This window comes from Austrofundulus limnaeus, unplaced genomic scaffold (genome assembly GCF_001266775.1).
Source record: "Austrofundulus limnaeus strain Quisiro unplaced genomic scaffold, Austrofundulus_limnaeus-1.0 Scaffold11, whole genome shotgun sequence".
In the NCBI taxonomy this organism is placed as follows: domain Eukaryota; kingdom Metazoa; phylum Chordata; class Actinopteri; order Cyprinodontiformes; family Rivulidae; genus Austrofundulus; species Austrofundulus limnaeus.
The window spans coordinates 3,538,695-3,552,128 of NW_013952413.1; the positions used below are offsets into that span (position 1 = coordinate 3,538,695).

The 13,434-nt window shown below is 40.0% G+C and overlaps 1 protein-coding gene across 1 annotated transcript in view; it reads right to left on the bottom strand.

The window, feature by feature from the left end:
- Positions 1 to 496: 496 nt before the first annotated feature.
- Positions 497 to 13,434, bottom strand: part of srgap2 (SLIT-ROBO Rho GTPase activating protein 2) — a 77,686-nt gene continuing 64,748 nt past the window's right edge. Inside the window, 13 exon segments of the mRNA XM_014002073.1 lie at positions 497 to 3,580; positions 3,653 to 3,763; positions 3,841 to 4,054; positions 5,142 to 5,279; positions 5,713 to 5,911; positions 6,673 to 6,752; positions 8,504 to 8,728; positions 10,472 to 10,577; positions 10,656 to 10,790; positions 11,883 to 11,960; positions 12,184 to 12,244; positions 12,892 to 12,922; positions 13,209 to 13,236. Coding sequence (XP_013857527.1) covers positions 3,029 to 3,580; positions 3,653 to 3,763; positions 3,841 to 4,054; positions 5,142 to 5,279; positions 5,713 to 5,911; positions 6,673 to 6,752; positions 8,504 to 8,728; positions 10,472 to 10,577; positions 10,656 to 10,790; positions 11,883 to 11,960; positions 12,184 to 12,244; positions 12,892 to 12,922; positions 13,209 to 13,236 — 1,958 coding nt within the window. The 3' untranslated portion in view covers positions 497 to 3,028.

The window sequence follows — 13,434 nt, forward strand, 5'->3', positions numbered from 1 at the left end:
TATATATATCGTATAAAACGTTATAAATCGTTTTCTTATAGTTCCTGTCACTTCCTGTTTCATTTGTACTAAGCCAGGTTCAGAAGAAATCATGCGTGTAATGACAAAAGAATTAGTAAAAATCATGTATTATTCCAAGTTTTAAATATAAAATACTTTCTTCGACAATATATATTTGAAGGATAGTATAGGCTCTTTAAAGATTATTTTTTGCAACCCCGTGTRTTAAAGTCTAGCTGCTCTCATTTACCTGCAAACTCTTGCACATTCACTTTTGCACAGGGATGCTAAAACTGATTTCATAAATTAGAAAACTTAGTTTTTGAAGCATATTCTCAAATATCAGTTGAATGACAATAATTTAGTAACATGTAGTTTTTCTTGTTTTTGTTCTATACAGTATGTACTTTATTCACATTGTGCATTTTTGATGTCTCAAATGTTTATTAGTAAATCATACAGTTTAATACCTAATCATAACATCAAAGGATCAACATTTTTTTGTATAGCAAGCCATGTTTATTAAAAAAAACAGATCTACTACAAGAACTACACAGAATTATATAAGGCCTATTTGATTAAACTACTATTGCTATTACTGTACAGTTATTGTACCAAAAAAATGTACCTCTGTAATGTACAACATTGTATATACAAAGTACATCTGAACACAGGATTCTCCAGTAATACAGAGACAACTATAAATAGATTTGACATTACAGTCTTTTGTTTTTTTTAGTTCTGTCTTTTCCAAATGGACACAAAATGCATATTTAACAATATTCAGCTCTTTAACATAATTATTCCCACACAGTTAGTTAAGTCCACATGCAGGCCAAGTTGTTCAAGTGCACAATGATTGAGTTGAGATAAAGGAGGGTCCTGCAATGAAGACAAACACACCAACCACCCATATTCCTGTGTGTGTGTGTGAGAAAGTGTTGACAAGGTAAATTCATGTTTCTGTTTCACACAAGCACACACAGTCCCTCCAGTTGTCACATTGAGGTAAAAAAGAAAAAAATAGAAAGAAAACCCAACATAAAATACACCAAAAAAGTATACAAAGATTTCAAGAAAAGTTGTCAATGAACAGTTTATTACAGGAATGCAGACTGTGCTGTGGCTTTAAGGAAATGTTCAGGGAAAAAGGGGGCAAAGACGTGAAGATACAATGGGAAAAAACATGTCCATGCCCCCCAAGACAATAAAGTACAACAATGAAGTTTTATGCTCTGTGCTTTTAAGTGCCCCCTCCACGTACTGCACTTTGAAAAATAGTAAACCGCATCAGACAGAAAAGACCAGAAGTTTTGGTTTTCTCATTGTCTTTCCAATAATAATAATAATAATAATAATAAAAAGTTGTTCTACTAGTGTTGAGACAACATTGACCAAAGACAACATTTCATATATTAAATCACATGAGCCCAGTGTGTACAAGCTGCAGAATGCTTTCCTGTGCATCTTCTAACACTTGCCTTAAAACGGTAGTTTCAATCTCCTGAAACAGGGTTCTGACGTAGCAACACTCCACTTTGGTTCTGGTGACGCTCAGACTAGATTTAAAGAGTCACAGCAGCTCCATTAGTTTCTGTAGAACTTCCACTTTTAAAAAAAAGATTTGAACTATCCCTTTAAGTTTGCATCTATTTATGCCATGCAGGCAGGGCTCAGGAAGGTGCATATTCTTTATCTGTACACACACACACACACACACACACACACACTTGAACACAGACAGACGTAACAGTCCACATTTGATCTGATTTTGTGTCGATTCTTGGCGTCAACTGATGATAAAAAACAAAAAACAAAACAGAACTTCGACCATAAGATGAGGTGGTTGGTTGTGCTTTTATCCACACACACGCTCAAAAGGATCCTCAGTCGCATGCTTCCAGTTATCATGATTATTAAATAYACATACAGAGTTAGAGTAATTAACCTTTCTTTTAATGTTAGTTATGCAGTATATAGTTAAACGGAGCTACAGTTGGGTTTGAAGTTGTTTTTAACCAGCCTGTGGTTGCTGTGTACGGTCCCAGCATGCAAGGAAAACCTGAAAGGCGTTTAGCTGCCTCAAAAACACCACCACTCACACACACACGTTAGGAGAGAATGTGTGTATGTGTGTGTGTGCAGTCTATAAAGACATATAAAAATGCTGGGTTTCAGTGGTCCTCTACACGTGTAGCACGGTTGCATTAAAAAGCAGCTTTTATTGCTATCTTTAAATTCGAATTACAGTTGGTCTTTTTAAGTGTCGTTATGCTCCCACTGTGGCACTGAACAGCAAGAATAAAAAATAAGAACAATAAGAAAACAATCATATGAAACACAGAAGAAGTAAAGCTCTTGATCAYGACTTACACTGATATTTGGCCCAGTTTTCCATTCTTTTATCACACCAAAGATCCACTCCTCGCTCCCATCTACCAGCTCTAAAACAGCAAGTCAGTGTGTTTCGTTTCTACAAAACGAGAGCTTAATAGTTCACAGTCTGTTCTCAGAAATCTTCCATTCAATCTGCTAGTCACTGGTTTATTAGAAAGAAGGAAAAAAAAGGAAAACCTGTTATGTCTATTATACAAAACTAAAAAAAAAATCTATCAAACAGTGCTTCTTTTTTTTTCCCTTGTGTAAATCTGTGTAAAGACAAGTAACACTTTTACACCTCCACTCAAACACTATTTCAAACCTCCAAAACTAGTGTTAGGAGGGCGGCGTTGATCTTTAAACCTCCCTAAATCCTAAGTTCACATAAGGAATCTCTGTGGTGGCAAAAAGCAAAAAAACAAAACAAAAAAAAAGCCTTTTTTGCTTTTTGATGGCTGAGTTGTAGTAAAGCAAAGCTGCCACACGAGGGCAGACTTGTTGCTGAATTTGTTTTGCACACCAGGAAGTAAACGCTACATGTGAGTTTTGGGTCCTATGTGAAGTAAGTGCTTTTAGCACTTGTTAGAAGAGACGTGAGAATGTAGGAGTTTATTAAAGTAAACACTTCGTATATTCTGGTGTCTGGGACTTAAGCCGGGCAGGACTTGTCGTTGGACTGGGATGGAGGTGGAGGAGGAGGAGCGTGAGGGAGCGAGTGTGAGTGGGGTGTCAGGGGAGGAGGCGGCGTGGGCGGCACGTTGGAGGTCGGGGAGCCCATGGCGGGGCTCCCGGTGCCTCCCCCGCTCTTGGGGAACACCACGGGCTTGGGTCTCGTGGCTGGGGGCCGCTGCTCCCTGAAGGAAGGTACGGACGAGGAGAGAGACGAGGAGGACAGGGASGGGGACGTGGCGGAGGGCAGCGGGCTCCGCAGCTGGCTCTTAGCAGGGCGGAAGGAGGACGGCACGTCGCTGGCTGAGGAGGCGCTGCGCTGGAGGGGGTGCAGGTGCGAGGACACCCCCTCRCTGTCCCGCAGCAGGCGGGAGTGCAGGGGGCTGGAGGGCTCCGAGGCACCTCCTCCTCCACCTCCTCCGCTCATGCCTTTCAGCTGCTCCAGCGTGTCCAGGACCACGTCGGGGGTGTGTTTGGAGGAGCTTTGTCTCTCAAACTTCTTGAGGTCACTCAGAGCCGAGTCCTGCATGTCCTGCAGCAGTTAGAGACACGAGGTCAACCAAAGCTCCACACGCTGTAGTGACACCTTCAAACAGAGCTGTACCTGTGAGCTGGACTCCACCTGGGCTATSACCTCAGGGTCCAGTGGTCTGTGGTTGCTGAAGCTCTTGGAGCGTCCTGCAGGAGTYGTCTTCCTTAACTGTGGACTCTCCACCTAAACATGCAGAACATTCTCTGTTAGATATGTTTAAATACACCGCGCTCGTGTCTGTGACGCTGCAGGTCTTGTACCTTGGTTTTGAGCGAAGAGTGACGAGTGACTGAGTTGAGGATGTTGTGCGCGCTGACGGGACGCTTGTCTCCCGTGTCCTTTATCAGAGCCCCACCAGGAAGAGAAGCTGCTCTCACACCTCCTCCCCCAGTGCTGCCGGCCACCGGACTCGTGCTGTCGCTTTCTGAGCGGAACGGTCTGCGGACGTTCCCGGGTTCGGGTCGTTTTCTCATCCTGAGGACGGTCAAATGATTCAGCAGCATTAACAACAGGGTCCATTTCAGGGTCATTGTTTGTTATTAGCAGGGTTTCACACAAATAGTCAAATGAGCATGTGCAGGGGTAGTGTTCGTTTTTTTTTTAACTCTATGAGAGGAACATAAACCTGAGCTCAAATCATTCTGGGTACACTGGAAAACAGGAGTTCTGCCTTGTTCAGTTAAAATTGTCAGTTGATTTTCAAAGACTGAGAAACCCCATGCACGACGATAATAAAATGGTTGATATAACAGTGACTGGTGTACAGCCACACAACAAAAAACACACCACACAGGAACAGATTTCACTCTTGAACAATCAGATTTTACATGGGAAATCTCGCGAGACCTCTCCAGATCAAATGTGAGTTCTGAGGAAATAAACATGGCCGGCCAGGAAGAAGCAAAGACGGCAGTTTGTCACATTCAACAGGCTCGTTTGTCTTCGAGCCACACCACACATTCTGGGATACTGGGCCAAGATAATCTCAATCTGARGTCGGCGCTGTCCTGACGTCCTTCTGAAACACCCCACACAWSASRRRWATMKYYTMWRWKTWTATWTKKRGACATCACCATRATCGGGGCGTCCTTAAGATTGTGGGAAGGAAAAAAAATCGGGCCAAAAATCGTGATATTTCCTCCTAAAGGCAGGTTGTTGTGTGCTGGGCTGCCCACACATGAATCTGTGTACTTCTATCATTCTCTAAAAATCATGTAAGCTTAAAAAAATATCACAAATGTCTTTAATGTATGTGAATACTACTTTCTGACAACAAAACTAAAAAACGGCTACATAAGAGCAGCTATATTGTAATGTTGGTTGCACATAAATCCAGTTTGTGTGATCACAGAACAGGAGAGAAAAAAATGGATGTAAATAAACTGACAAAGCGAGGATTATMAACATTACACATCAATGCAATAAATATGTTAATAGATGGATGACATCATTAACCAGTGTGTGAAACTGATTTTWATTTGAATGTGTTTGATCTGATCTTTAAACTAGGCCTTGTGAAGAGGTGCAACACCTATAAACTCCTGCTTCTATGTGAACCCACTTGTTGACGTTGGCCAGGTAGATGTCAGCCACATGTGGTCCTGTAGGGGAGGCAGCGCTGCCTCTAGTGGACACTCTCTCCTCCAACAGGTCTCTGTTGTCCACGTCAGGCTTTGGACTTCCCCGTTCCGCGTCGGGTCTAAAATAGTCCAGAAATAAATGCTTGGTGTGCTTTAATCTTGAAACAAACAGGAGTAAAAACCTTTCAGTAAAGCAGGTCTGTATGTTGTAAACTGTAATCTGTAGAGCTGTTCTGTTTGAAAATGTCACATACTTTTTAAAAAGAACAAAAAACTATTTGTGAAGTTAAACTGAGGAAGAAACTGCTCTGCTGTCATGTGCAGTTTGTATCCCAGCAGATCCTTTTTCCTCAGAAACAGGAAGTTGCTGTGAATTCATTTTGGTTCTCGTTAAAAGATCTTTATTTTTCCATTCAACTCTTAAAGAGAAATTTGTTTTTCTATGTGTACCAAATCACAGTCTTCATCACTAACTATGTATGTACTTTAAGATTTTTTAAAAAGCTCTACAGGCTGACATTTGTTTTTACAAAGACTGGAAAACAATCTTACGCGTCTTGAACAATAATGTACTGGTGCGGCACCAGTCCGTCCACTCCGTTGTGCCGTCCCTCCCACCAGTCGTCGGAGGCCCGCTGGTATAGAAGCAGAGACGCCCCCTTTTTGAACGACAGCTCCCGACCGGTGCGGCCCGTGTAGTCGAAGCGAGCGATGGCTTCGACCGGTTCCGACTCTGAAACAGCCAAGGTGCCTGAGATTCAGAGGGCGGGAAACGGASACAGGAAGTGGCAGAAGCGCATTGCGGCGAGAAATGGGAGAAAAACGGGGAGAGATGGAAGAGGTGGCAGATTAGTGCATAGGTGGTTAGTGCTGCTGCATTGTCTGATGGCACAAAGGTTAAAAACAGCTGAGCAACAATAAAACTAGCAGTTACTGAAGCATGAAGTCAGCTGTTATTGGAGGTTAAAACCAGTGGYGGGCACGGCTCTGCTCACATGCTAACATGCTAATAGCAGAACCAATATACGSTTGATCAGTTTAGCTTTTGCATTAACTTTATAAATTAATAATAGACTAACTTTCACAGACTAATTCTGGAATATCGTCAGCCACGTAGGATACTCAAATGCGGCCTACATTTTCAGGGTTTTGTCGGTTGCAGATGTAGGCGCCTACGAATTGGGACAGCCTACGGCACAGTGAAGTGATGTAAGCTGACAAACGTTAGCTGCAACTCCTGAAACAGCCTTTTACTCTTAGTTACTATACTGTATGTTGGACTAGATGTCAATATGTTAAATATCAACAGTTTATCCTTAGCTTCTGCCAATTTCCTATCTATTTAGCTTTTGATCATTAGCAGAACTAGGAGATATTTGCAGCGGTTTAGATGTTACTGAAGCTAATATTTAACCAGTGGGGCCCACCGCTGGTTAAAACTATACATGTGCAGCAGGACGGATCACAATAACAAAATAACATCTGTGTTTTGAAGTAAACAAAGCTGCGTACCATCTTCGCTGTTGTGGCCGACAGAGATGGCATCGGGTGCCGGCTCTTCCACGTGGGGGGGCTCACAGTGTGGGCTGTCACTACAGTGGACACAGAGGGTATAAGAAAGTCGTTACATGTTAAACATTAACTCCATGTAAGATCGGAACACTCTTTTGGACTTATACACTCATCGAAATGTGTTGTCGTATTCCGAATGGTWTCACCAACAAGSTTCATGCCATTTTACTGTCTGTTAGCAAAATATCTCMTGAAYACACACACARATGTGACCATAACAGTCATTTTTACTGCAYTGAAATTAGGCATGATGGAAGCTGTCAGTTATTCACAACACATWCTCTAAGCACCYACAGATTGTGTATGATCATGTTAGATATCAATATGTCACACAGATGACATGTTTTTTTCCCCAAGGTTTAATTGAAATGACTAAAACTCTGGCATTTCTCATGATATTATGATCTTAAGGCCCTGTCACACGATAAGGTTTTAGACAACTTTTGAAAGTTTTGAAGGCATCTATGTTGAAAATGGAATTTAAAAGAAATAAACTGGAAGCCTATTTTCAGAATTGTAAAGTAAGTAAGTACAAATACTYTGTTACTGTACTTAAGTAGAAATTTTGGTTATCTGTACTTTACTTGAGTAATTATTTTTCAGCGTACTTTTTACTTTTACTCATTACATTTTTACACAATGATCTGTACTTTCTACTCCTTAAAATAAAAAAGGTAAGAAGTAGAAAGCYGTTACTCCTATTTTTTTCCGCGTTATTTTAAAAAAATAATATCCTAATAAATTGTGTCTCCTGGATAGAGTGCATTGAATTGTGGTTGAATGAGAACTATAAATATATACCACTCTGAAATAGTATAACTTTGTACACAGTCCATCACAGCTGCATGCTGTTAGAAAAATATTTTTTTTGGAGAAGTCACCTCCCAATAAACGTCATTTTGGAAAGTCTAACTGCTCACTTTTACTCAATACTTTTACTTTTAATACTTAAGTAGATTTTGTGTCAAAAATATACTTTTGATWCTTAAGTACAAAAAACTATCAGATACTTTACGACTTTTACTCAAGTAATATTTTTAAAGAAGACTTTAACTTTTACCAAAATATTTTTATGATAAGATACTTGTACTTTTACTCAAGTATCACTTTGAGGTACTTTATACAACACTGCCTATTTTAGGCGTGTACATAATGTAATGTCATCTAATTGATCATTATATAACTTTTATTAGTAATTTAGGCAWAAAACAAATTTCATAAGTTGCAGTGTGACAGGGCAGGGGACGTATGCATCCCACACACTGAAAAAGAAAGCCTGCGTAAAATGTTTGCGATTTATAATATTTTTGTCAGCTATCTTGTTTCAATTTGGAGTAAGCATCAATGGCGTGCTTTTACCCTCCAACTGAAATAAATAAAGGCTGTCAAATTTCCAATTTCCAGCAGAAAATCTCTCAGCTCAGCAAAGCCCAGCCCTGTGTGATTAACTTTTTTTTATCTCGACTTTCTGCAGCTCAGAATTAAAACCGTTGCTGTTTCAGAGTTCACAGGAACTCAGTGACTGACAGTAATCATAATGGATTGTGTCAGTGCTTGTCATTAGAAGAAAAAGAAAAAAAACATAGCCATTGTGTGCACTGTGGTGTGTTCCTGTTGTGCACATCTTCAGCTGATGTGGTCAGGCGCTGCTTTAATCTCTCCTGTGACGGACAGTAAGCTGATTCTCCTGGACCCGTTGGTTCTGTATAGAGACCCCCTCCCTCCAATCACTCCCACCCCSTCACCAACAGAACAGAACATTAGCTCTCACCAGAAGTCATCTCCGGCTCCGGGGATGCTGTAGATGGGGCCCTGCAGGTCCTGCGGCCCTGGAAAGATGGTGTTGTGGTGGATGATGATGGTCTTGATGAGTTCGTTGACGTGAGCCTGGCAGGAGACCTGGTCGTGGCCTTCGGGGACAGACATCAGGGTGGGGCCGAAACAGATGGCCAAGTTGTAGGGGTCCATCATGTTYTCCTCGCTGTACTGAGACAAGCTGGGGTGGGCGGGGAAAGGCAAAGCAGTTTAACGGCATTATCGCATCTCTAAACGAAACGCACACAAAATCACAACCGTTTGAAACCCAAATCACACCAGCATAAAACCACCAAGTGGGGGGCAACATGGAGACACTCATGGTGCATTTAAGACGGCAGAAACATCAGGAATACTGTGGGGGGGAGGGGGGCAGTAAATCAGTCTTGTAAAGGTGGAAAGTCCACTGTCTCCACATGAGCCGTCTGCTTTACTCAGGAGTCTCAAGTATCGGCTCTCCCCTCGGCTCCTTAATCTTTCCCTCTTTTATGTGAAGCTTTTTCTCTAGCTGAACAGAAAGAAACACTCAAACGACAGATGTGATTTGTCCTGTACTTTAAACAATAGGAAGGGTTTAAACTTCTACAAATACATGTTTTTAAATGTTTTTCCCCCAATTTGTTTATGGTCTTAAACCCAGAATTTGAAGTTACTTTTTTTTTTGTTACAAACTATTCAATAAAACATACAGGTCATCCTGAACTCTAACAAATGATGCAGTTTGAAAATGTTTACTTTGGTCTGTTTCCAGATACATGTGGAATCAGGCAGATTAATTATTTGGAAAATACAGTCAGGTGGAAATACAAGAGTAAATCTGCAAACAAAAGCATATATCTGAATTACGCAGCTCGTCCAAATATATTTGTCGCATTTGTTGTATTTCCCAATATCAAAAATGATGAAACACCATTTATAATCTGAAAAGTCAGATATTTTCTCATTTACAAAATACAGTAAGTTAGAGCCTAAAAACACAAATATTTTCCAAATCATATTTTCTTTTTCTAAACTTTTCCATTTCTGGGGAAATATTCACTGAATGTCACGCTTCTTTATACTTCATAGYATTTGTTAGAATTTTCTACATGTTTTTAGTTTAGGAATATTTCAGCTGAGCTTGATGTTTTGGGACTGATGTGAAGCTATGAAGCCTAATGAGAAACTGTATACAATAATGGAATATAAAAATAAACCTGGTTTGAAGAAGGAAATTAAACAATTTCTGAAGGAGGAACGGATGGAGTTCCTAAAGCAATAAAATGTCATTTTCTGCCTCTGAAACTTGATATTTCACCACAGTTCACACTAGACTTCCTATAAAGGTTAAAGGATGTTTAGATTTGGTTAAATCTGAGAATGTGTTTGTGGAAAACTGAGTGGATTGAAGAAGTGAATCTGTTGAAATTAGAACATTCACCAACTGTTAGTTATAATGTTAGTTATAATAAAGAAAATAATTTTGTTTTTATTAAATATTCTTGATATGCTTGCACACATCCACTGTTCATCTTTAATTTGGTTTATATKTTTAAGTATTATGTATAAAGTGCCACTATTTGACAAAAATCTAATTTGTGTCCACAGAAATACAGGCCAAACTGAGTTAACTGCAGAGCAAACAAGCTGAATTTATTAGAAATATTTACAGCCTGTTTCAACTCCATAATCCAGTTCACTGTAATAATCCCAAAAGAGTTAATAAAGTTCATAACATTTCAGCTCAAATCAATAACAATCCAAATACATCTCAATCAACTCCAGTAAAGTTAAATCTGATTTAACTCTGTTGATATTTTAAAAGCAGAGATGTTGATATTGTTTAAGCAGCTTTAATTCATTATTATCAACAACAATTAATGCCTATTATCAAGCGATCCACTTCCAGACAAAGAAGTTTTCTTCTGGGTTTGCTGCTACTCACTGGCTGAGGAAGGCAAACAGGTATCTCATAAGGATGAGGGTTTTACTCGGCAGGCCTTGAAGAACTTTCTTGATGTGAACCGCCCGCTCCTGCAGGCTCTCCATGGCTGTTAAATAAGACAACCATGACGTGAGGAGATTACTCAAGACAATCAGGCCAACAGAGACAAGCAAGAAACACTCACAAACACAGGATATGAGGTCATGGAAGACTTCTTTAGGGAAGAGGGCGTGCTCCAGGCCTCTGAAGTAGAGCTTCAGCACACCAGCTATGGAGTCGATGTCGTGGTCGTTCTGGTCCCCTGCCAGCGGGTCCTCGCCTGAATGSAGAGAGGAAGAAGGACGAGGGAGAGGAGAGTTAAAGTGATAAATCAGATCTTGAAGTGGGGTTCTGTAGATGGCTCTTTGAGCAGCCTCAGATTGGAGAATAGAGTTTAATTCTGACCAGACTGACAAGCTAAATCCTATTTTTAAAAATYCTTGTAGCACCATCAGTTTCACATGTGTAAATATAAAATTCTATCTGAACTTCTGTTCTACTATTTGCAAGTAAGCATGGAAATCTGATGTAAGTAATAGAGTAATAGGCTTGGCGGTATAACTGTGTTTTTATTAAAGTATGGTGACAGTRTTTAAAAATTAAGACGTATGAGTAAGGTAAGGTAATGTAAGGTAAGGTAATCCACGAGGCTGCTATGAAAACTATGAACTAAGCTAACTATGAAAACACACAGAGGAGGAGGAGGGGGAGCAGAGCTTTTGCGTCTTTGATCTTCCGTTTATGTAGCATACAGAGTAACAGCAACACTAAAGCTGAGGTAAATTTGGTCAAAAACAGACCTGCAGATGCCTGTAAAGCCAAATGGGATGTAWTTTCCTGCAGCGATACTGCACAGCTACATACATCTGCTGCCACCGCCGCCATTACTTTTTTTTAGAGCACATGAACAACTCCTTTCATGATGAGTTCAGACAGATTTAATTTATAACAAGTAACTAGGTGTTAAACTTTAAAGTAAAGAAGTAAAAGTATCATTTTTAGGTATTAAAAGTAACTAAGTAAAAGTAAAAGCCACGATTTAAAAAAAATACTTGGTAAAATTACAAATCCTCAAAAAAAATTACTTAAGTACTGTAACAAAGTAAATATACTTAGTTACTATAGATCTCTGTATACCACGGTATTTTAGAAAGGTTATAATGTGGCATGAAAATGATTAAGGCCAGCCAAACCTAGCAAGTAATGCAAAATTGAGAGACATCTGTAAGTTCTGGTCGTTCAAAGACCTATCTACAACAGATCGTTTATTAACTGTTTATAACTTTCCCAAAAGACCAGAACTATAACTTTAATGAAACAAGTCAAACATCAGGTTGAAAACAACACGTTTGGTTTGGAGTGTAGTTCTTACCTCTCTCAAAGGCATTCTTGATGTCATTGACCTCCACCTGAGAGCCAGACACTCTGAAGATGCCCTCATGCCGCAGACCTACACACACACACACACACACACACACACAATAAAATTATAACCTCTTGTACATTATCATATACTTTTTTTTTTGGTTTTGTCGTTTAAATATAAGAAGTTCTGATGAAATTTTCAGTCCAACCCACAACCAATCACAGRTTACCAAAAGAAACCCCCGCAACCAATCACTGCATCAAAGAGCTGATGCTAAACCTATCACTTCGGAGGAGAATTTCCTCACCATGGTGACTGATGAAACGGATGCAGCTCTCCACCATCAGTGGAATGGCTTCACCTGAGTCCTGAAAAATAAATAAATCAAAAAATAAATAAATAAATAAACAAGGACAGGAAATACTCGTGTTTAATGGAAGCATTACAGGGCACACACACACACACACACACACACACACACATGCATGTACAACCATGCCGTGTTGAGGAGGACTGGATTTGAGACATGGGTTAGACACAGTGGRTGCAGCTGTTGCTAGGAAACCGCACTTTTCCTTTTCCCCTTTGTTTGTTTGGCTTTTCTGGAAATCTCTCCGAGGTTTCGCTGTACAATATTTGCTGCGTGATAAATTCACGTATGCTGAAGTTATTATTTGAAAATTGAAACCAAATAGATTTTTTTTTAGAAAGAGCTTATGACARAAAATACAAACAAATCAACCCCACAAGGGGGAGCCTCAAACACGAGGTTCTACAATGAGGAAGTTTCCTTCTCATTAACCGCTGATGTGACATCATGGGAGAAAAATAATCATATTTAAGCATATTGTGTTACAGCTATCCAACCTGAGGCACAATAAATAAGCTTTCACTAGTATTTAGATGTCAGAGCATCTCAGGGGCCAAGGCTACTGTGAGAAAACATGTGGTTTGAGAGGGAAACAAAGCTGCAGTGGCTCTGAGAGGCCACTCAGAAACACACACACATAATTACCTGCTTCCGTACGGTGGAGTTTCTCCTTCCACTAAAAGGCAAAAAAGAAAGAAAGAAGAGAAAATAAAAATAAAATAGCGGTACTCTGTCATTAAGCCTCCAGTGAAAGTCTATTTATAATCACAACTCTGGTAATGCTCTATTTGTGTAAACACACACATGCGCACATGTGTTAAAAATATCTGTAAACAGTTACGGGGGGATAAAAATCACGTCACAYGCTGCCAAGGAGTCGGGTTTCGACACGAAAATCGTTTTTGCAAATTTACTAGTGGGGAGAGAGACAGAGCCTTTTTTTCATCCTTCACCACACCTACCTGGCAAGGCAACAGTCAGTTTTCTGACCTACAGGAAGGAAAAACAGGAAGAAGAAAAAGTCAGAGGTGGGAGAGAAGCAGAATAAAAACCGTATAATAATACGGCACTATAAAACAATACAGCATGATACATGTGATACATATGATATGATACTAAACAGAAAATGGGAAAACAAGCTTTCCACTAAAGCCACACACACACACACACACACACACACACACACAC